This window comes from Amblyraja radiata, chromosome 2 (assembly GCF_010909765.2).
Source record: "Amblyraja radiata isolate CabotCenter1 chromosome 2, sAmbRad1.1.pri, whole genome shotgun sequence".
NCBI classification, from domain to species: domain Eukaryota; kingdom Metazoa; phylum Chordata; class Chondrichthyes; order Rajiformes; family Rajidae; genus Amblyraja; species Amblyraja radiata.
Window position 1 is genome coordinate 110,016,673 of NC_045957.1, and position 24,751 is coordinate 110,041,423.

The following is a 24,751-nucleotide window of genomic DNA, read 5'->3' on the forward strand; positions in this document are numbered from 1 at the left end:
AGGGATGGGGGAGCAGAGAATCAATGCGAGGTGGATAGGGTGATCATCGCAGGATGAATAGATGGGGGCCGGGTGGGGGGGGGTAGATGGGGAGGGGAGCACAGGGGATGTCAGTGAGGACTGAATAGTGGCGGGAATGGGGATCAGTGCGGGATGGAGGAGGGGTTTCAGGATAAGGGGGTGTGGAGGGGGGCGTACAAGAGAGAGAGAGAGAGAGAGGGAGGGGGGGAAGGGGCAGAGGAGGTGGGGAGGAAGGAAGGTCAGCGCTCCTCAGACAACATCGCCCCGCTGCCTTGCCCGTCCCTTTCCACCGCCAAGTCCCCTCCTCCGCCAGCCAACAGCAAGGTGCGGGGCCGAGCGGTGCAGCTCAAAGATCCTATAGCAATAGAATCTTTGGTGCAGCTGCTTCAGACGGAGGAAGGAGGCCTCCCCTTCCCTCCCTCCTCCCGGCCTCGGCGTGCGAGAGGGTTAGTTTTGAAAGCGCCGTTGGCAGAGTGGCAAGCAGCGGCCGCTATCAGGGCAGGCAGGGTGCAGGTGGAGATGGAGCTGCCACCGCAGCCGCTGCTGCCGCTGTGCGGGGCCCGTCATTCGCTACGACCCTTCGTCACCCTGCACCTAATGTCTTTGCCCTGCAATACAACTGCCACCGCCGACACAAAACGTCACGTTCCTTTTCTCCAGAGATGCTGCCTGACCCACTGAGTTACTCCAGGCTTTCTGTAGCGCTAGTATGGGTGTTTTGGGCAGAAGGGACTGGTTTCCAGTGGGCTAGTATGGACATTGTGGGCCAAATGGATTCGTGGGCTGGCAGCTCAGTCACTCAGGCCTGGTGGGCTGACAGCTCAGTCACTCAGGGCTGGTGGGCTGGCAGCGCAGTCACTCAGGGCTGGTGGGCTGACAGCTCAGTCACTCAGGGCTGGTGGGCTGGCAGCTCAAGTCACTCAGGGCTGGTGGGCTGGCAGACCAGTCACTCAGGGCTGGTGGGCTGGCAGTTCACTCATGGCTATTCCTTGAAATTCCATTTCAAGCAGAGTGCAGGCTCCAATTTCAATTTCATAGCATTTCAAGCAGAGTGCAGGCCACCAAATTCAATTTCATAGCATTTCAAGCTGAGTGCAGGCCACCAAATTGCCAAACAACTCATTGCATTGTCATTATGGGCTAACATATCATTTATTCCAAGTACATTGCAGACTCACAGTTCAGTTGATTCACAGCTTAGAATCACAGTTGTGGACTCTCCCACGCGATCTTCCAGAGTGACTGGCTCACGTCCAGGCATCCGGGGTTTTATAGTTCTGCCCCGCCCCCATCCCACCCCGGAAGGGGCGTTACCTTTACCGTGATGATTGACAGGCGAGAGGACCAATGAGCTGATCTAAAGATTTTTTTAACGTTCATAACTTTTTTATTTTTCATTGATCGGAAAAATCGTCGGGGCTATCTCAGCGGAGGAGGACTGTGAGTAAGATGGCCAAAAATCATAGCGATATATGGTAGCGTTTTTTCTAAATTCAATATACAGCGCAGAGGAAGTGGTCAAGATGAGACGTTTAGTTATATAGATAGATGCTCCGTTGTCACCTTTCCATAGCTAACAATGATCTATTCTCCATTTTCCTCGATCTCATCCCCTTTGATGTATTTTTTTCATAACTTACGCTACCATATCTCTGTGTCTCCCTCTCCCCTGACTCTCCGTCTGAAGAAGGGTCTCCACCTGAAATGTCGCCCATTCCTTCTATCCAGAGATGCTGACTGTCCCATTGAGTTACTCCAGCATTTTGTGTCTTATCTTTATGATGGCATTTAAATTCTCCTTGGGAATAAATGAGATTGAATTTATCACTTAATGTGTGGGGTTAACTGCACAAGTTCTAAAATCATTTGTAATGTTTATTCTTTCGTATGCCTTTAACAAATGACTGAATTTACACTACCATCATTGTGCAGAAAGAGGAATAGCTAGCTACCTCTTCACAAAGGCTACGCCCACAGAGGTTGCAGCTTTATATTGTTGCATTTATGAAGTCTATAGTACAATACCAATCTGTTCTTTGGTATGAATCATTAAATGCTTTGAATATTGAAGAATTAGCTTGTAAAGTGCTTCATTGAGATGCCTAGTTAGTCTTTGTCAAATTGTGTTAAAAGCATTAACCACGGAAGGTTAATGTGACTGGAACTGTCATTTGTGGAGACATTTGCATGGGAACAGACTCTCAGTCTGAAGAAGAGTCTCGACCCGAAACGTCACCCATTCCTTCTCACCAGAGATGCTACCTGGCCCACTGAGTTACTCCAGCATTTTGTGTCTACCAATGCATGGGAACATGTTGGTTCATGAAAATAAGTGGAAGTGACATTGTGCAAACTTCAAAATGAGAACAAGACTGGAGGTACACCAGTTTAGTTTAGTTTAGAGATACAGCACGAAACAGGCGCTTCGGCCCACCGAGTCCGTGCCGAGCAGCGATCTCTCCCACACTAACACTACACTCACTGTGGACAATTTACAATTTTACCAAGCCAATTAACCTACAAACATCTTTGGAGTGTGGGTGGAAAACCGGAGCTCCAGTTGAGTAACCCACTGAGTTACTCCAGCTTTTTATGTCTTATCTTCCGGGGAAAATCCGCGCAGGTCACGGGGAAAATATACAAACTTTTTATAAAGTTTTATGTTATCCCACTTTCTCATCCACTCCTCACACATTAGTGGGGATTTACAGAGGCCAATTAACCTACAAACCCGAAAGTAGACACAAAATGCTGAGTAACTCAGCGGGTGATGCAGCATCTCTGGAGAGAAGGAATGGGCAATGTTTTGGGTCGAGACCCTGATGTCAGGGGAGGGGGCAGGGCAAAGATAGAATGAAGTCGGAGACATTAAGATTAGTGGGAGGACAAAGATATAATGTATCCCCTTCCCCTTCCCAGTTATAACTTCAGATAGAGGGGATGGAGAGGGATGCTTTCTCTCTCCATCCCCTTCCCATTCCCTGTCCTCCCACTAGCCTTACTGTCTTCTTTACAAGTGAGCCCTTGCTTCGAAGACAATGTAGTCATGATTCCTCTCACAGCCTTCATTATTGAACCTTACTATTGAATGGGGCATCGTTAATGAGCAGTTGGTGTGACAGTATGTTGTGACTTGTGAGTGGTGCTGTCACATTGGGAACAAGTTTTTATCGGTTCCAAGCATTGATCATCTGTTAAATTGGTTATTTCCACTTGAATTTAAAACTATGAGAAAGGCGGTGTTGGGGGAACTTCAGTTGGTTTATTAAATGGTGAAAATGTGAGCTAAATCAATAATATTTAAAAGATGTTGGAAAGACTAGGATCCAATTTAACTCTGAAGGATAGATTCAAATTAGGAGCATTTTATGTAAAGTAGAATAGTAGAATAGTTTCTTTATTGTCATTGTAACATGAACCATGTACAACAAAATTTAAAAATGTCAGCCAGTCAGTGCACCATTCAAACATTTCTAAAAGCTAACGATACATACAAGGTAAAATATTAAAAAAAGATAAACAACTAAAATAAATATCATGAAAATAGCACGCATAAACACCCAGCCCTACATCCTTCTGTCGATTTCACAGTGTACCACAGTCCCTTAGTATGTATCGCCCCTGCGTTCCTTGGCAGCTACATTTAGTGCCTTTATAGCAGTGGGGGTAAAAACTGTTTTTAAGTCTGTTTGTCCTTGTCCTTGTAGATCTGTACCGTCTGCCTGACGGCAACAGTTCAAACAGGGAGTGTCCGGGGTGGGAAATGTCCTTTATAATACTCTGGGATTTTTTGATGCAGCGGGAACTGTGTAAGTCCTCCAAGGTAAGGAGAGGGCAGCCGACAATCCTCTGGGCGTTGTCAATGGCCCTCTGAAGCGCTTTCCTCTGAGCCGCTGTGCAGCTGGTGTACCACACGTATACACAGCATGTTAGGATGCTCTCAATGGAGCACCGATAAAAGGACAGCAGCAGTCTCTGAGTGATGTTATTCTTCCTGAGCACCCTCAGGAAGTGCAGTCTCTGCTGGACCTTTTTCAGCAGCGCAGAGGTGTTCACGCTCCACGTCAGGTCCTCCTCAATATGGATTCCCAGGAAGCAGAAATCCGCCACCCTCTCCACACAGTCCCCTCTGATAATTAATGGTACTATGGTCCGTTTTATTCTTCCTGAAGTCTATTATTATTTCCTTTGTCTTTAAGGTATTGAGGAGCAGGTTATTTTCTCCACACCACACTGTCAGCTGCTCCGCCTCATCCCGGTAGGCGTACTCGTCCCCCCCGGAGATGAGTCCCACCACCGTAGTGTCATCCGCAAATTTGACAATGGTGTTGCTGTGGTGGGCGGGGGTGCAGTCATCTGTGTAGATGGTGTAGAGCAGGGGGCTCAGCACGCAGCCCTGTGGAGATCCGGTACTGAGGCTGAGGGCCGTGGATGTGTGATGGCCCACTCTGACTCTCTGGCTGCGACCCGACAGAAAGCTATTTATCCACATGCAGGTGGAGTGTGGAAGTCCCAAGTCCCCCAGTTTGTCCACCAGTTTGTGGGGTAGGATGGTATTAAAAGCAGAGCTGTAGTCCACAAAGAGCATCCGCACGTAGCTCCCCGGCTGCTCCAGGTGGGACAGTGCAGCATGGAGAGCTGTGGCTACAGCGTCCTCTGTAGATCTATTCACTCTGTACGCAAACTGGTGGGGTCAAAGCTTCGGGGCAGGAGTGATGTGATATGACCCCGGACCAGTTTTTCAAAACACTTCATCACCACTGGTGTGAGTGCGACTAGCCGGTAGTCGTTGAGGCTGGAAATGTGGGTTTTTTTGGGCAAGGGGACTATGGTTGCGGACTTCAGACAGGGTGGAACAGTGGACTGGGCCAGAGACTGGTTGAAAATCCTCGTACAGACTCCAGCCAGCTGGTCTGCGCAGTCCTTCAGCACGCGTCCAGAGATGCCGTCGGGTCCAGTAGCCTTCCTTGGATTGATGGCCCGCAGCGTACGCCTCACCTCATGCTCCTCTATCTTGAGGGTTAGGCTGCTGTGGACCATGTGGTGTGATGTGGCTGTCTCGGGTGGCTCCACTTCAAAGCGAGCAAAGAAGAGGTTCAGCTCCTCTGCCAACGAGACGTCACCTTCAGCAGCTCCAAGGTTGGTCTTGTAGTTGGTGAGATACTGGATCCCCTGCCACACCTGCCTGCTGTTGTTACTGTCCAGGTGGTCCTCTATCTTCCTCCTGTAGTCTGATTTGGCCTCTCTGATGCCTCTCTTCAGGTTAGCTCGGGCCGTGCTGTATAAAGCCCTATCGCCAGACCTAAAAACGGTGTTCCTCTCTTTTAACAGCCGCTGGACCTCCCGGGTCATCCAGGGCTTCTGGTTGGGGTATACCCGGATGCGTTTGTCCACTGTGACCGTGTCCATGCAGTTTTTAATGTAACACAGTACACTGTCTGTGAACACCTCCAGGTCCCAGTGTTCAAACACATCCCAGTTGGTCCTGTCGAAGCAGTCCTGCAGTTGCTGAGATGCACCATCAGGCCAGGTTGTGATGGTCTTTGTGAAGGTAGGAGCGGTTTTCCTGAGGGGGGCATATGCAGGAATTAAAAGCAGGGACATATGGTCCGACTGACCCAGGTGTGGTAGTGGTCTAGCCCTGTAGCCCAGCTTGATGTTGGAGTAGACCTTGTCCAGTGTGTTAGCTCCTCTTGTAGCACATTTAACATGCTGGTAGAATTTGGGGAGCATTTTCTTCAAGTCCGCGTGATTAAAGTCCCCTGCTATGATGTGAACACCGTCAGGATATATGCTCTGTTGTCTGCTAGTGCTACCATACAAATGTCCGATAGCCGAGTTAGCATTAGCATCCGGTGGTATGTACACAGCAGTTATCATGACAACAGTAAACTCTCTAGGGAGATAAATGGGCCTGCATTTAACAGTCACATACTCCAGGTTCGGGGAGCAGTGACTGTCCACAATCACTGTGTTTGTACACCAGGTGTTGTTCACGTACACACAGAGCCCTCCACCTCTGCTCTTACCAGAGTCTCTTGTCCTGTCATGACGCTGTGCTGTGTAGCCTGCTAGCTCGATAGCAGAGTCCGGAATGAAAGAATGAAGCCAGGTCTCCGTGATCAACAGGATACAGCTGTCCTTCACGGCGTTGTTAGCTGCAGTCTGTAGCCTCAGTTCATCCATCTTGTTAGCGAGGGATCTGGCGTTCGTGAGAACCAGGCTGGGAAGCGGTGGTTTGAGTGGCTGCCTCCGTAGCCTGGCCATCGCGCCAGCCCAGCCGCCTCGCTTTTGCCTTCTCTCTCTGCGCCGTCTTCGCCTCCTCCCCGCGGGGATGGTGATCCACGGAGAGTCGGGGCTCCTCGCTATGTCCGCCGGGATCTTGTATGAGCGGACAAACTCGGCGGTAACCCCCCGTTCGCGACCGGCTCCAATCCTAAGAAGATCCTGCCGGCCGTAGACGTTGTTCGCCCGACAGTAAGTACACAGGGCACAAAACAACACGCACATACACAAAAAACACGATGCACTGACCGGGAGGACATCGAGCCGCTGCAACTGCGTGCGCCGCCATTTTGTCTAGGGTGATCAATGTGGGAAACAATCTAAAACAATGTAAAATGGTTAATGATTGCACTGTTTTATCATATTGATGCATTATACCACTGCTGGACAATCTCAGCAGACAAAATGTCTTATTTATGTGCTTGATGAGTCACTAAAGTTTGTGCATGGAACAAAAACAAGGTGCTGCTGGAACTCCATAGGTCAGGCAGCATCTGTGGAGGGAAATGGCGATTTGACTCGGTTCGGATCGTGACTCCAGTCGGGAGGAAGGGTCTTGATCTGAAAGGTCGGCTACTATTTCCCATTTGTTTCCCTCCACAGATTCTTCATGGCCTGAGTTTCCCCCAAGAGTTTGTTATTTTTGTGCTTGCCTCTTTATCCAGTTAACAAGGGTATATTGGACTTGGAGGATCATTTGAGGCTTAAACATTACTACAATTTGCCTTGAGTTGTATTCAAATTGGTATAGGAGCGTTTTCAAATTCAAATTGAGATACTGAGAATAGTAAAAAGATTCGCCAAACTGATTCCACTGATGGATAAATAGAAAACAAGTAGATGGAATCTTGAAATTAGAGAGAATCCATTCACAAATTAATGCAGGATATTTTTTTTACATATGCATTTGGTTTAGTTTTAGAGATACAATGTGGAAACAGGCCCTTCGTCCCACCAAGTTCACGCCGAACACCCTAAACACGAGCACTATCCAACACACTTGCGACAATTTACAATCTTTACCAAAGCCAACTAACCTACAAACTTGTGCGTCTTTGGAGTGAGGGAGGAAACCGGAGCTCCTGGGAAAAAAAAATCAACGTGGTCACGTGGAGAATGTAGAAACTTTGTGCGGACAACACTTGTGGTCAGGGTTGAACCCGGGTCTCTGGCGCTGTAGGGCAGCAACTCTACCGTTGTACCACTGTGCTGTCCATGGGGGGAATGTTGTATTTCTGCATCAAAGGTGTGGTACGGATAGGTGTAATTTTCACAGCTAAATTAATAATATTAGTTTGTTTGGATCATGTGGTCTCACCAACCTTTTATACAATTGCAACATGACCTCCCAACTTGTATACGCAATACTCTTGACTGATGAAGGCCAATGTGCCAAAAGCCTTTTTGACCACCTTATCTACCTGTGACTTGAACTTCAAGGAACCATGCATCTGCACTCCTAGATCCCTCTGTTCTACAACACTCCCCAGAGGCCTACCATTCAGTGTGCAGGTCCTGCCCATGTTAGACTCCCAAAATGCAACACCTCATATTTCTCTGTATTAAATTCAATCAACCATTCCTCCGCCCACCTGGCCAATCGATCCAGATTCTGCTGCAATCGTTCACAACCATCTTCACTACCTGCAAAATCACCCACTTGTATCATCAGCAAACTTGCTAATCTTGCCCTGTATGTTCTCTTCCAAATCATTGATGTAGATCAGTAACAGGCCCAACACCAAACCTTGACGCACAGCACTAGTCACAGGCCTCCAGTCCGAGAAGCAACCTTCCACCATCCCCCTCTGATTAATACCATGAAGCCAATTTACCGCAAGGCTTGGTGTTGGGGCCGCAACTGTTTACCATATATATTAATGATTTGGAAGAGGGAACTAGGAGCAACACAAGCAAGTTTGCGGATGACACAAAGCTGGGTGGCAGTGTGAGCTGTGAAGAGGATGTTAGGAGGTTGCAGGGTGACCTGGACAGGTTGAGTGAGTGGGCAGATGCGTGGCAGATGCAGTATAATATAGATAGATGTGAGGTTATCCACTTTGGCGGTAAATACAAGGGGGCAGATTATTATCTCAATGGGGTTAGGTTAGGTTAGGTTAGGTAAGGGGGATGTGCAGCGAGACCTGGGCTTCCTTGTACACCGGTCACTGAAAGTTGGCGTGCAGGTACAGCAGGCAATGAAGAAAGCTAATGGAATGTTGGCCTTCATAACAAGAGGATTTCAGTATAGGAGTAAAGAGGTTCTTCTGCAGTTGTATAGGGCTCTGGTGAGACCACATCTGGAGTATTGTGTACAGTTTTGGTCTCCTAATCTGAGGAAGGACATCTTTGTGATTGAAGCAGTGCAGCGTAGGTTCACGAGATTGATCCCTGGGATGGCGGGACTGTCATGTGAGGAAAGATTGAAAAGACTAGGCTTGTATTCACTGGAGTTTAGAAGGATGAGGGGGATCTTATAGAAACACATAAAATTATAAAAGGACAGGACAAGCTAGATGCAGGAAAAATGTTCCCAATGTTGGGCGAGTCCAGAACCAGGGGCCACAGTCTTAGAATATAGGGGAGGTCATTGGCAGGGAAGAGAGAGTTAGATAGAGCTCTAGGGGCTAGTGGAGTCAAGGGATATGGGGAGAAGGCAGGCACGGGTTATTGATAGGGGACGATGAGCCATGATCACATTGAATGGCGGTGTTGGCTCGAGGTGCCGAATGGCCTCCTCCTGCACCTATTTTCTATGTTTCTACGTTTCTATGTTTCCAGTAGACCGAGCGCGTGGGCAGACCGTACTTGCGAAAATTGTGCCTAAACGCGGCAGCGCCTGCACTTGTAAATATCCCAAAAGAATTTCACCGTGCTGTTACACTTGTGACAAATAAAGTGCCATTGAGTGCATTGGTTCAGAGTGCACTCTGTACGTCCCCCTCCAACGGCATCTGGAATGTAATTGGGATGTGTGGAGGAAGAGTCCATCCTCTTTAATCCCCGAGTAAATTCTGTTCAGATGGAAGTGTGGTGAATTTTAAACATGATGCAAGCAAGGCCAGCTGTTTGTTTGGGAGGATTTTGGCATTCAATCAAAGAGATTAGTCATATCAGTCACCAGGATGATTACTGTGTGTGTCCATTGATAATACTTGTGGCATGCCATTTGGGTTCTAATGAGCCTAAGGCACTGGTCTCTTTCATCCAGCTGCTAAACCCGATTCTTACTGTTCGTAATCTGTAAAATATAAACATGGGACCGTAACACAAGGAGTCAAACTGAAGGAACAGCATCTCATATCATGCTTCCATTGAATTCTCCAATTTCATGTAATCCCCCCAAATCCCTCTCTTTCCTAGATGACCCCTCCCCCGCTCAACCCTCCACCTGATGTGGACCTGTTTCTCCCATCTTGCACCCTCCCAGTCACCCTGTTCATTTCCCCTCCTTCATATACTCATCTCACATTCCAAGTCCCTCATTTCTCCTTCATCCCTCCTCTTCCCCTCTCCCCTATCCTTTTCCACCTGTATCCATCCCTCTGACATTACATTTCACTCCTCTCTTTATTTGACACACGTTGTCTCCTTTTTGTCTCTCGTTTATTTTAGTTTAGTTCAGAGATGCAGTGCGGAAACAGGCCCCTCGGCCCACTGAGTTCGTGCTGACCAGCGAACCCCGCTTGTAGCACTATCCTACGCACACTAGGGACAATTTACAATTTTACCAAGCCATTTAACCAATAAACCTGTACGTCGTTGGAGTGTGGGAGGAGACCGGAACACCCGGAGTAAAACCCACACAGGTCACGAGGAGAATGTACAGACTCTGTACGAACAGCACCTGTAGTCAGGATCGAACCCGGGTCTCCGACGCTGTAAGGCAGTGACTGTACCGCTGCGCCACCCTAGCCTTTGTTACTTACTCCGCCCATATGTCAGTCAAAGCTCCTCTCATCTGTCTATCCACCTATGAATTGCTTTGTCACACACCCACCTATCTACCCCCCCCCACCCCACTACATCGATCTGAAGAAGGGTCCCCCTGACCCGAAACATCATCTGTCCATTTCCTCCGCAGATGATGCTTGACCCGCTTAGTTCCTCCAGCACTTTGTGTTTAGCGCAACACAATAACCCACTGTTGTGGTGCAGAGGTTGAATTAAATATCTTGCTCACAGCTGTCCACATGGTTAAGAAAGACTATCTTGTTTGCATCAACAAGAACAGAATTGCAATCCAATTGAATCAGCAAGGCAACACAGATGTTTTCAGAGAATAGAAATCAAACCGTTGCTTGTACTTTTAACCCCGTCTTTTCAGCGCAGGGAGGGGTTAGATAAATATTAACAATGCTGGATGTGTGTGTCCTTGCCTTAAATTGCTTATAGTTCTCTCAATACCTGCAGCAACATATTCACTTTGTGCAAACATGAGCTTTTCTAAAGCTTTGCTGGTCCTGATCAAACTCAGTTTAGTTTTCAGTTTTAGTTCATACGTTGATTAGTGGCAGGGGCTGAATTAGGCCAATTGGCCCATCAATCATACTCTTCCATTCAATCATGGCTGGTCTATCTTTCCCTCTCGACCTCATTCCTCTGCCTTCTCCCCATAACCATCGACACCCTTACTAATCAAGATAGATACAGTGCGGAAACAGGCCCTTCGGCTCACCGAATCCGCGCCGACCGTCGATCCCCGTACATCAGGAACAATTTACAATTTCTACACAGCCGATTAACTTACAAACCTGTACGTCTTTGGAGTGTGGGAGAAAACTGGGGCACCCCAGGAAAACCCACGCGGTCACGGGGAGAACGTACAAACTCTGTACAGACAGCACCTGTAGGCAGGAGCGAACCCGGGTCTCTTGCGCTGCAAGGCAGCAACTCTACCGCTGTGCCACCGTGTAGATCATGTTCAATTCTCCCTGTCCCTGTAACATCCTCCAGCTGATGGGCTGAATGGCCTAATTCTGCTCCTATTATCCTATTACTTATGAACTCTGCAACTCTCCTCATCAGTCTACATGCCTGCATTACTGAATATTGGTACATTCGAAGCTTTTATTGCTGTGCTGTTGGTGGCCAAGTCTTCAGCTGGTTTGACTTTGACCTCTGGAATTCCCTGCTCAGAACTGCATTGGTATCCCATTAGAATATCTCAGAACTGTCACACTAACTCAAAGAACAAGGCGGTGAAACCTTTGCTTATATTTCTGCACCATTTCGAGAAATTTTGGAGCATATGAACACTTATGTTTCAATTTTAATCCGTTAGTCATAGCGTCTTATGGTGTGTAAACAGGCCCTTCGGCCTAACTTGCCCACGCCGGCTAACATGTCCCATCTACACTAGTCCCAACTGTCTGCATTTGGGTCATATCCCTCTGATCCAGAGAGCAGGGCTGAACTACTATCTACCTCTTTGGTGACCCTTGGACTATCCTTGATCGGACTTTGCTGGCTTAACCTTGCACTAACGTTATTCCCTTATCATGTATCTATACACTGTAAATGGCTTGATTGCAATCATGTATTGTCTTTCTTGATTAGTACAGGTGTCAGAGGTTATGGGGAGAAGGCAGAAGAATTGGGTTAGGAGGGAGATGATTGAATGGCGGAGTAGATTTGATGGGCCGAATGGCCTAATTCTAATATTCCTTATAATCTTTTGACCATTCTGCTGACTGGATAGCATGCAACAAAAGCTTTTCACTACCTCAGTACACGTGACAACAAACTAAACTGTAAACATGTCCTATCCAAGTGCCTGTCTAAATAATTCTTAAACGTTGCAATAATACCTGCCTCAACTACCTCCTCTGGCAGCCCGTTCCATACACCCACCACCCTTTAAGTGAAAACATTACCTCTTAGGTTCCTATTAAATATATCCCCCCTCACTTTAACCCTGTGTCCTCTGGTTCTCGATTCCTCTACTCTGGGCAAGAGACTGTGCGTCTACCTAATCTATTCCTCTCATGATTTTGTACACTTATCATTAGTGATCGGATTGTACGACTACATTTTCTGAACTGGCAGAGTCAGTTTATTTCTCTGCTTGTATCGATTTGCAGTTGGCTGTTCTATTACATCTCTCTGGGTGTATCCTTGCACGTGTCTGATCAAAGTGCTTTCACTGGTTAAAACGTTAGGATATGTATAAAATATATTCCATAGGTGTGTTTTATTTTCTAACTTTCAGTACAGGAAATGTGCAGTTGAGTCTGATCTGACATCTAAAGAGAATTTATTCACCTGCCGAGCTTATCGTTCTGTTTATCAACCAAAGAATATATCGAACAGGAACCAAGAGGCAGTCTGAATGAGGAGGCATTTAAAATTATGAACAGATATGTCGGGAAGTAGATGCAATGTATTTAAGGCAATGGCAAAAGCTCCATAGGGGAGGGTTTTTTTTTTTACAGAGCAAGTCATGGCCTCGAATGAACTCGCAGAAAACAATTTCAGGAGTAAATTCAGTAAAGAACATGGATCTATAGTTGAAAGGAAGAAAATTGTAAGTCTGCGTGTAAAGAACATTGGATTGAAAACAGACCTGGTGGGCTGAATGATGGCCATCTCTGCTATATGTTTTCATCATTTCCCAATCTGTGCACTGGTCGATATCAAAGTCTTTTTTTGTATCGGAAAAATGGCAAAATAGAATCGCTCCACTTACAAAATTTGACTTTAAGACTCCGATGTACTTTGTTATCCCAAAGACTGAGATTGTCGTTTTCCAATTCCTTTTCAGTTCCATTAGAGATTGCATTGATCTTAGTTTTCCTATAGTGGCAGATTACTTTGGAGAGGGTGCATTTCATGTTTACCCGAAGTAGAAACAAAGAGCTGCAAATGCTGGTTCATACCAAAGATGCCAGACACAAAGTGCTGGAAACAGGCCCTTCGGCCCACCGAGTCCGCGCCGACCAGCCATCCCCATACACTAATACTATCCTTCCAACTAGGAACAATGTACAATTTACCAAAGCCAAATTAACCTACAAACCTAATCATCTCTGGAGTGGGAGCAAACCGGAGCAAGCGGGGAAAGCCCACGTGGTCTTGGGGATAACGTACAAACTCCGTACAGACAGCAACCATAGTCCGGATCAAACCTGGGTGTCTGGGGCCTGTAAGGCAGCGACTCTACTGCTGCACCACCTGGTCCACACCCAAATTGCAATGCTATTTAGATGAAGGAAAATGGTGCATTGCGAAGATGGTGAATAGTTTTGGTCCAACCAGGTATCAGGGGGATAAAGTGGCCTGCTTTGTATTTCATAATTGTGTCTTATTCTGTTTTTAGTAACTTGTGTGTGTCATTACATCCTTTGGGACCTGATATAATTCTCAGAGGTTTCAGCTGCTGCTACTTGTTTCTGGTTATCCGCATTGCCGTCCTTTAATAAAGAATCTATTGCCACAAAGAGACATCACATTGCACACTTATTGATCTCTCTGGGTGAACTGGATAAAACAACAAGCCCGAGTTCTACAGCGATCACAGCCAGAATATGCTGAGCTCATAATGGTTCAGAAACCGTTGTGTTCAAAGGATTTGCTGTGCACCCTGGTTCCTTGAGATCGGACACCAACTCATTTTGCTCTGGTCCCACTGTTTTCTGCAAGTGGTTAGGAGCCATAAAGGAGTAAAATGTCCAATGTATGCTGCGTTTTGATTATATCGGAATAAAGAAAGTGGATCGTAAACATTTGTACAATGTCTTTCACCCAATCTCCATCTAATTTTGATTCTGACATTGTTCCTACCCACACCCCCATTCATGCTCCAAGTTGGCTTCTATTATTTCTTGAGGAGGGAGATGTTAGGGGTTGATGTTGTTATCTTGTCTAAAATGAGCCTTCTCTGATAATAGTTAGCTGCATTAGTAAGGGAAAGATGCATCACAGTCCATTTTGTGGCTTGCAGTTAGTTTAGTTTAGAGATACAGCACAGAAACAGGCCCTTCGGCCCACCGATCGAGCCCGGGTCTCTGGCGCTGTAAGGCAGCAACTCTACCGCTGTGCCACCGTGCAGCCCCTTGTGTTAGGTATACAAATGTTTGTCCTCATGAATGGATTAATGAATGATACTTTTTTTAAATCACATATGACATGTCACAGTGAAATTCTTTGTATTGTATATGTGCAAAGAGTCGCCACACGTAAGGCACCGTCAAACTTACAACATGTTCAATGTGGTCCCCAGTGGACCCTCTTTGTTGTCGGTGGCCCCTTGCCCATGCCGGATCCCTCTTTGTTGTTGGCGGCCTCGGGCATCCACCGACTGACCCATCTGACCTTTGGGGGGTCGGGGGGGGGGGGGAAATGATTGCATGGTAGTCTGAATGCTGATGTTCTATTTCAGCATTCCAACCTTTTCCCGAAGTGCTGCCCGGAGACCAGTTGTGGTGTTCCACTGGCAGAGTTTGCAGCGTGGGGTACCGTCCAATACCAAGCATGACCTCCATCTGGAGAGCTGGGTGTGTGTGGCGCAAACAGCTAGTGATGTGAGGGGCATAGGCTACTTGTGTCCTTTGTGGAAATTGTGACCAACTCTCTCCTGCACCGCCGGATTTCAGGATATTCCAGGAAACCGGGAAATGTGATTGGGGTGAAAACACAAGGTGCTGACTCAACTGAGCGAGCCAAACAGTATCTGTGGTGGCAATGGATAGGTGGTAATAGACAATGGACAATACCCAACTCCTCTTGTTGTGAAGGCCAGCGACTCTTTATTTATGTACAGAAAATGAAATAGGAAAGGAAAGAGGAAAACTGAAAGAAAATAGACTGAATAAAAAATAGTGCTGCCAGACTAAGAATCAGTTGGGGGGTTTTTCCCCTGGTCTACCTAGGTAATGGTGATCTGAGATCATTCATCACATCTCTATTGTGCTCATGGTGTGAAGCATGATAGACTCACATCACCTTGGCCACACACTCATTTCACCCCTGCCAACGTTGTGTATATATGTATACATACACGCATATAAATATATATATAAATGCTATAATATAATATATATAAGATAAATATATATTATAATATATACAGTATATATGTGTGTGTGTGTATATGATTGTACATGTACTTTTTTTCTCATTTATTATATTTACAGTGTGCTATGTTTACATGTTCTGTTGTGCTGCTGCAAGTAAGAATTTCATTGTTCTTTCTGGGACATATGACAATAAAACACTTGACTCTTGACCCGTGGGAGATCTATGATATACAGTCGCGCAACGGTAGAGTTGCTGCCTTACAGCGCCAGAGACCCGGATTCGTTCCCGACCACGGGTGAACTGTGAAGAGGATGTTAGGAGGTTGCAGGGTGACCTGGACAGGTTGAGTGAGTGGGCAGATGCATGGCAGATGCAGTATAATATAGATAAATGTGATGTTATCCACTTTGGTGGTAAAAACAAGGGGGCAGATTATTTTCTCAATGGGGTTAGGTTAGGTAAGGGGAAGGTGCAGCGAGACCTGGGCGTCCTTGTACACCGATCACTGAAAGTTGGCTTACAGGTACAGCAGTCAGTGAAGAAAGCTAATGGAATGTTGGCCTTCATAACAAGAGGATTTCAGTATCGGAGTAAAGAGGTTCTTCTGCAGTTGTATAGGGCTCTGGTGAGACCACATCTGGAGTATTGTGTACAGTTTTGGTCTCCTAATTTGAGGAAGGACATCCTTGTGATTGAGGCAGTGCAACGTAGGTTCACGAGATTGATCCCTGAGATGGCGGGACTGTCATATGAGGAAAGATTGAAAAGACTAGGCTTGTATTCACTGGAGTTTAGAAGGATGAGGGGGTTCTTATAGAAACATATAAAATTATAAAAGGACTGGACAAGCTAGATGCAGGAAAAATGTTCCTAATGTTGGGTGAGTCCAGACCAGGGACCACAGTCTTAGAATAAAGGCGAGGTCATTTAAGACTGAGGTGAGAAAAAACGTTTTCACCCAGAGAGTTGTGAATTTATGAAATTCCCTGCCACAGAGTGCAGTGGAGGCTAAGTCACTGGATGGATTTAAGAGAGAGTTAGATAGAGCTCTAGGGGCTAGTGGAGTCAAGGGATATGGGGAGAAGGCAGGCACGGGTTATTGATAGGGGACGATCAGCCATGATCACATGGAATGGCGGTGCTGGCTCGAAGGGCCGAATGGCCTCCTCCTGCACGTGTTTTCTATGTTTCTATTAACACTATCCCACACACACGGGACACTTTACATTTAAACCAAGCCAATTAACCTACAAAGCTGTATGCCTTTGAAGTGTGGGAGGAAACCGAAGATCTTGGAGAAAACTCCGCGGTCACAAGGAGAATGTACAAACTCCGTATAGACAGCACCCGTAGTCTGGATTGAGCCCGGGTCTCTGCCGCCATAAGGCGCTGTAAGGCAGCAACTCTACCACTGCACCACTTTGCCGCCTCACAGCGTAGCGATAGAGTTGCTGCCCTACAGCTCCAGAGACTCGTGTTCGATGTGGGCAGCAACCCTATCGCTGCGCCATCGTGCCTGCATGTGTGAGCTATGGAAATAAGAATTTCATCACATGTGATAATAATGCACCATTGAACCATTGCTGCATGATCTGCTGAGTTACTCCAACACTTTGTGCCCTTTTTTGTGTAAACCAGCGTCTACAGTTCCATGTGTCTGCAGTGGGATGGTTGGTTTTCTTCACTCAGGGGCATTAATGAATAGTTTTGCCGTGCAGCATCATTTTCATGTGATTTCCCATTAGCGGGTTTTGAACCGCAGGCATCATGTTTGCTGTTTCAGAACTGCCCCATGCTGCAAGGATAACCATTTACTATTTTAGACAGTGATTGTTTACTTGGTGATTAGTCACTGGAGTTAAAATATTCTGTTCTTCCAAATAACCCCCCACCCACCTTGTTGTTGGGAAATCATTTTGTCCAACCTGCCAATCCACTCTCCCAATGGTCAGATGACAGAAGATAAATTCTCGATTTATACAGCTCCTTTCAAGTTCCCAGTAATCTAAAGTGCTTCACAATTAAAGGAGTACATTTTGAAGTGTCAACAGTAAAAGGTCAAGTAGGTAATAACTAAGCTAGTTAATTATTTGCCACAAGTGAAAACAATCTTTCACTATTTATTATCTCGGTTATTGCATAATTTTGAAGAATTGTATGATGATTAACTGTTCTGAAGCAGCCAATTTTTTTTTTGCGTGGTGTATATAAATGGCTCTTAACTATAGCCTCTGGTTGTTGTTTAAGTCCATTGCTGAGAACAAGCGAGGCGCAGAAAAACCTTGTGTGAACTTTGTGTCGTGATGGAACTTTGCATTTAATGCTCTTTCTGCAAATTTGATTTCCTGTGGGTAACACTGCTGGCTCTGGGAAATAAAATTAAATCATTGAAATTGATAACCATATAACCATATAACACTTACAGCACGGAAACAGGCCATCTCGGCCCTTCTAGTCCGTGCCGAACACTTATTCACCTAGTCCCATCTACCTGCACTCAGACCATAACCCTCCATTCCTTTCCCGTCCATATACCTATCCAATTTATTTTTAAATGATAAAATCGAACCTGCCTCCACCACTTCCACTGGAAGCTCATTGATGCTGTCTCATTTCTGCCTGCATGGTGCTGTGTCATGGGTGTGACTCCAGTACTTTGTATATTTATTTACATGGGGTTACGGTGGCACAGCGGTAGCGTTGTTGCCTTACAGCGCTTGCAACGCCGGAGACCCGGGTTCGATCCCGACAGCGGGTACTGTCTGTACGGAGTTTGTACGTTCGCCCTGTGACCGCGTGGGTTTTCTCCCGAGTGTGTGTAGGATAGTGTTAATGTCGGGGGTCGATGGTCGGTGTGGACTCGGTGGGCTGAAGAACCTGTGTCTGCTCTGTATCTCTAAAACTAAAACTAAAACTCAAAGCTAAAATTTTGGGGTCTGAACGCCATAGAAAAATCGGTAGCTGAAATTGAAGCCTTATGGAATCATAAGGAACAACACCCCATCTACCACCTTGCAGACTTCTGGACATGACGTGGAATTCAGCAATTTTAGACAAAAAGCTGTACCTCACGACACGTGACAATAAACTAAACTAAACTACACTAGATCATTCACTGACCTAATTGTATCAGAACTGGTCGGTTCTGCTGTGAAGTAATCTCTAAGGTGGCTCAGTTTAATTTAACATAGAGATACAGCGTGGAAACTGGCCTTTCGGCCCACCGAGTCACACCGACCAGTGATACTATCCTATGCACACTAGGGACAATTTACAATTATACCTAATCAATTCGCCTGCAAACCTGTATTTTTTTGGCGTGTGGGAGGAGACCGGAGCACCCGAAGGAACTCCACGCAGGTCATAGGGAGAACGTACAAATTCCATAGTCAGGATTGAACCTGGGTCTCTGGCGCTGTGGCACCCTGCTTCCCTGTAGTTGTTCTCTCTTTCCAGATACTGTGGTCTGCTGGCCATTTGCAACCTTCTTTTGGCTGCAGCAGCAGCAGTTCTCGTCTGTACTTCACAACATCAATGTGACCTTCCCCGCTCTCTATAAACCAATTAAATCAAGCTTCCTAAAATAGTGCAATCGATCACCTTGACAACTCCGACCTCAGCCAATGAAAAGTATTCTACTGTCCTACTGAGGACTTCCCCTTCCTTTTCAACTCAAAACCAAAACTCTTTTTTTCTTTCCCAGTTCAAACCCGAGGTCTTTACCCTGAAATATTATCTCTGTTTCTTTTGGTTTAGTTTAGAGATGTAGATCCTTCGGCCCACCGAGTCCACAGTGACCAACGATCCCTGCACACTTACACTATCCTACACACACTAGGGACCATTTACACTTAGACCAAACCAATTAACCTACAAACCTGTACGTCTTTGGAGTGTGGGAGGAAACCGGAGATCTCAGAGAAAACCCACGCGGTCACGGGAAGAACGTACAAACCACGTCCAGACAGCACCCATAGTCGGATCGAACCCAGGTCTCTGGGGCAGCAATTCTACCGCTGCGTCACCGTGCCGCTCTCTTTCTGCCGATGCTGCTTTAAACACATAGAACATAGAACAGTACAGCACAGGAACAGGCCCTATGGTCCACAATGCCCGTGTTGAAAATGATGACATTAAACTAATCCCCTCTGCCTCCCTGTGATACATATCTTTCCATGCCCTGCATGTGCCGCTCTAAAAGTCTCTTATAAGCCACATTGTATCTGCCTCCAGCACCGCCCCTGGTAGCACTTTACAAGCACCCACCACACAGTGTGTGTAAAAAAAAACTTGCCCCGCACATCTTCTTTAAACTTTTCTCCTCTCACCTTAAACCTATACCCTCTCGCCTTTGACATTTCCACCCTGCAAAAATAGCTCTGATTGTCTCGCCTTTTATCATGTTATATATTACTATCGTCATTCATTCATCATCGTTGAAAACATTAGCAACGCAGTGGTGCTGGTTTCCAACGGGAATGGTGACGGACGCACCACACATCTCTGTCCTCCAGTTCCTGGGGACTTCTGCCGCTGGAAGTATAGGATTTTGTTGTGTGTGCTTTAGGAGGCGGGTTCCCTGGATGCTTTCAAGTGAGAGCTAGATAGGGCTCTTAAAAATAGCGGAGTCAGGGGATATGGGGAGAAGGCAGGAACGGGGTACTGATTGGGGTACATAGCATTGTAAAGAATGATGATACACAATAGGTGTAGGAGTAGGCCATTCGGCCCTTCGAGCCAGCACCGCCATTCAATGTGATCAGCCATGATCATATTGAATGGCGGTGCTGGCTCGATGGGCCAAATGGCCTACTCCTGCACCTATTGTCTATTGTCCGTCATCATTCCTTACAATGCTATGTATGACAGTGATCGCAAACTTCTACTGAAGTGTGGATAGCCGTTGGCTCGCTAGAAGCTCATCCGCCCTTTGACAGGTTTTGTTTTTGGTCCTGCTGGGGGTCCACAGCCCCCTCCTCTCCTGCCAAACCAGGTGTGGTGACGGTTTAGTCGCCGACTATCCGAGCAGGTAGCACGGGATTACATGGTAACCATGGAGGGAGGAACTCCCCCCGACCTGACACCATCTCCTGACTCTCCAGAGAAAACAATCCAAGTTTTTCCATCCTCTCTTTATAGCAAATAACCTCAGGCAGTATTCTGGTAAACCTCTTCTTCACCCTTTCCAAAGTCTCCACATCCTTCCTGTAAGTCCTGGAGTGACCAAAACTGTACACAATACTCAAATCCAGTCGCAAGAAATGTCTAGACCCAAAACATCACCTATCTGCATTCTCCAGAGATGCTGCCGGACCTGCTGAGTTACTCTAGCACTTTGTGTCTTTTTGTGCACAAAATCCAGTCCAACCAAAGTTTGATAAGCTGCAACATTGTGGGCGGTGCGACTCACCCGTTGCAGCGGCCCCTACAGCCTGTCTGTCTTTTTTTTATTTTTTGTCTAGTTAAATGTAGTGTTTGGTGTTTTTTAATACTGGTTTTTAAATGTGTATATGTGGGGGGTGGGGGAAACCGTTTAAATATCTTCCCTGTCCGGGAGACCCGACCTTTTCCCTGTCGGGTCTCCGTTGTCGTTGGGGCCTAGCACCGTGGAGCGGCCTCCAACCTGAACGACCCGGGGGCTCGGGAGACTGCGGAGCTGCGGAGCTGTGGACTACTCACCATCGTGGGGCTGGCCGGCCTCGGAGCGTGGGGTGCGGTGGTGACTCGCTGCTGCGACTCAACTCCTGGGGCTCGGAGGCTCCAGCACCGCAGCCGCAGGTCCGGTGGACTGGGACATCGGGAGCTCGCGGGTCCGGGGGGAGAGAGAGACCGCTTCCCGGAGCTCCCGCAACGCGACTTCTCCAGCCCGTGTCGCGGGGTTGGAACGACCCGGACCGGGACCGTACATCACCTGGCGCGGCTTCATGGCCGTGGGACTCACCATCGCCCGTGGGGGCTCCAACCTTGTACTTCAGACCGGGAGCGGGGCCGTAAATCGCCCCGCGCGGCCTAAAATGGCCGTGGGACTTATCACCCGCCTGGGGCTTGGACATCGGGAGAGACATGGCGAGCAGGGGAGAGAAAAGACTTTGCCTTCCATCACAGTGGGTTCACTGTGATGGATGTTTGTGTGAATTTAATTGTGTGTATGTCTGTAGGACATTGTCTTTGTTTGTATGGCTGTGTAAACGAAATTTCGTTTGAGTCTCACTGAGGCTCAAATGACAATAAATTTGTATTGTATTGTATTGTATTGTATTGTATTGTATAACTTCCTGATTCTTGTATTCAATTCCCTGACCAATGAAGGCAGGCATACCTTATGCCTTTGTTACCTCTATCTACTTGTGTTGATACTGTCGTGGACATGGAGCCCAAGATCCCTCTGTAAATCAATGCTGTTAAGGCTCTTGCCATTAACTGTGTACTTTTCCCTTGCATTTGTCTGCCCAAAATGCAACACCTTACACATGCTCAGAATTAATATTCCATCTGCTATTTCTCCACACATTTCTGTATCTTATCTATATCCCTCTCTATCCTTTGACAGGCTTCCTCCCTGTCCGCAACAGTCCACACAAACACACGTTCTCTGGCGGATGCAGGCTTGCCAAAAGACACATCGTGCTGGAATAGCTCAGCAGGTCAGGCAGCATCTCGGGAGAACATGGATGGCTGAGGTTTGGAGTCGGGAACGACCTGAAATGTCACATCTTCATGTTCTCCAGAGATGCTGCCTGTTCTGCTGAGTTACTCCAGCACTTTGTACCACGTTGCCAAACAATGTATTGAAAAAGTGACAATGACTAGCACTACTTGGTGCTCTCTTGGGCATTGTTGTGCTTGAGCTTTAGGTTAACACATGAAGAGCGTTTGACGGCACTGGGCCTCTACTTGTTAGAAGGATGAATGGAGACCTCATTGAAACTTACCAAGTAGTGAAAGGCCTGGATAGAGTGAATGTGGCGAGGATGATTCCACTAGTGGGAGAATCTAGGTCCAGAGGTTATGGCCTCAGAATAAAAGGACGTACCTTTAGAAAGGAGATGAGGAGGAATTTCTTTAGTCAGAGGGTGGTGAATGTGTGGAATTCTTTGCCACAGAAGGCTGTGGAGACCAAGTCAATGGAAATTTTTAAGACAGAGATTGATAGATTCTTGGTTAGTATGGGCATCGGGCATTATGGGGAGCAGGCAAGAGAATGGGGTTGAGAGGGGAAGATAGATAAGTCATGATCGAATGGCAGGGAAACCCTAATGGGCCGAATGGCCTAATTCTGCTCCTATCACTTATGAACTTATGACTGCAGTCGGTAACGCAGCAGAACAATGTCGCTGCCCTGTGCTGGTTGTTCTGAATGGAGCTTGGGGACAGTTAGTTGTTCAAGTGGCAGTGAGTCCTGGACTCAATGCCGAATGTACAATAATCACTTCGACAGTGCTCCCCCACTGCCCAGCAGTACATGTCAGTCTTGCTGAGATTTCCCATTGAACACTCTGGGGGACAATCTATTCAGGATTTGAGACCTTGCTGCTTTCAGTGGAGGTTGAAAGAGCTGCGGCAATGTGGACGGTAAGCAGCACTTTGCTTCTAGATGACACCAAATTATCATTAGTGTCTAATGTCAATAGACAATAGACAATAGGTGCAGGAGTAGGCCATGTGGCCCTTCGAGCCAGCACCGCCATTCAATGTGATCATGGCTGGTCATCCCCAATCAGTACCCCGTTCCTGCCTTCTCCCCATATCTCCCTGACTCCACTATTTTTAACAGTCTTATCTAGCTATCTTTTGAAAGCATCCAGAGAACCTGCCTCCACCGCCCTCTGAGTCAGAGAATTCCACACTCACCACTCTCTGTGAGAAAAAGTGTTTCCTCATCTCGTTCTAAATGGCTTACCCCTTATTCTTAAACTGTAGCCCCTGGTTCTGGACTCCCCCAACATCGGGAACATGTTTCCTGCCTCTAGTGTATCCAAGCCCTTAACAATCTTATATGTTTCAATGAGATGCCCTCTCATCTTTCTAAACTCCAGAGTGTACAAGCCCAGCCGCTCCATTCTTCTGTCCAATTGTTCCACAGCACATGAAAGGTATAAAGTATTTCTACTGTATTTATGATTTAATTTTTGTAAACAATTATGCCGGATTTCTAGTTTTCAAGTGAATCTATGACTATGACCTTTATTATAACAACATTTATAACATTTGGACAGGTACATAGATAGGAAAAGTTTAGAAGGATATGGGCAAAATGGGACTAGTATAGATGGGACGTATTGGACATGGGCAAGTTGGGCTGAAGAGCCTGTTTTCGTGCTGTATGACTCTATGGCTCTGTCTTAATGTCAGCGATGTAATAAAAGCTATTAAAACTCGCTCGTAGGTGGTAAAGTTGGAAAATCCTGGTGCAGAGATTTGGAGGAATACAGAGCTTAGAGGGTTGAGTTTAGTTTATTGAGTTTAATTTATTGTCACATGTGAAAAGCATTTGTTGCGTGCTAACCAGTCAGCGGAAAGAATACATGAGTATAATCGAGCCATGCACAGTGTATAATATACTTGATAAAGGGAATAATGTGAATAACGTTTAATGCAAGATAAAGTCCAGGAACGTCCGATCAAAGATAATCCAAAGAAGTAGATAGTAGCACAGGGCTGCTCTCCAGTTTTTGGTAGGATGGTTCAGTTGCCTGATAACAGCTTGGAAGAAACAGTCCCTGAATCTGGAGGTATGAGGATGGGGGTCCCTTATTTTCTGTGGACCGTGCCTCTGGAGTCCATGATGTCCACACAGGTTGGATTGGTACCTGCTAATTACGAGTACGGTGCTTGTGGCTGGGGGTCTGGTTCAATGAATTTATTCAGGCAGTTTTCACCTGCTTCATGCTTTGCTCACACTTGTGTCTGTTTCAGGGTTGGATGAGACACTGGCCGCTTCCCACACCGAGGCAACGTCTTCTGTTTCTTTCAGTGAGCGTCTAAATCATTAAGATGCCACCACCGTCGGACATCGTGAAGGTGGCCATCGAATGGCCTGGAGCCTTCCCCAAGTTGATGGAGATCGATCAGGTGAGATCTTCTGTTCGTTTTGCACAAAAATGCTGCAGTAACTCAGCGAGACAGGCAGCATCTCTGGAGAGAAGGAATGGGTGGGGTGGGCAACTTTAGAAGGATATGGGCAAAATGGGACTAGTATAGATGGGACGTATTGGGCATGGGCAAGTTGGGCTGAAGAGCCTGTTTTCGTGCTGAATGACTCTATGGCTCTGTCTTAATGTCAGCGATGTAATAAAAGCTATTAAAACTCGCTCGTAGGTGGTAAAGTTGGAAAATCCTGGTGCAGAGTTCCGGTGGGCGTCGCGACTCACGTCGCAGCGGCCTCTGCAGTCCGTCTGTCTTTTTATTATTTTCTGTCTCGTTTCAA

The 24,751-nt window shown here is 46.6% G+C and overlaps 1 protein-coding gene across 2 annotated transcripts in view; it reads left to right on the plus strand.

Annotated features, from left to right (window-relative positions):
* Window positions 1-24,751, plus strand: part of LOC116966958 (engulfment and cell motility protein 1) — a 314,863-nt gene that overhangs the window by 31,516 nt on the left and 258,596 nt on the right. For both annotated transcript variants that reach the window (XM_033013349.1, XM_033013359.1), the window contains one exon: window positions 24,241-24,396. In XM_033013349.1, the coding sequence (XP_032869240.1) occupies window positions 24,319-24,396 (78 nt within the window). In that variant the 5' untranslated portion in view covers window positions 24,241-24,318. The remainder of the gene's footprint in view (window positions 1-24,240; window positions 24,397-24,751) is intronic.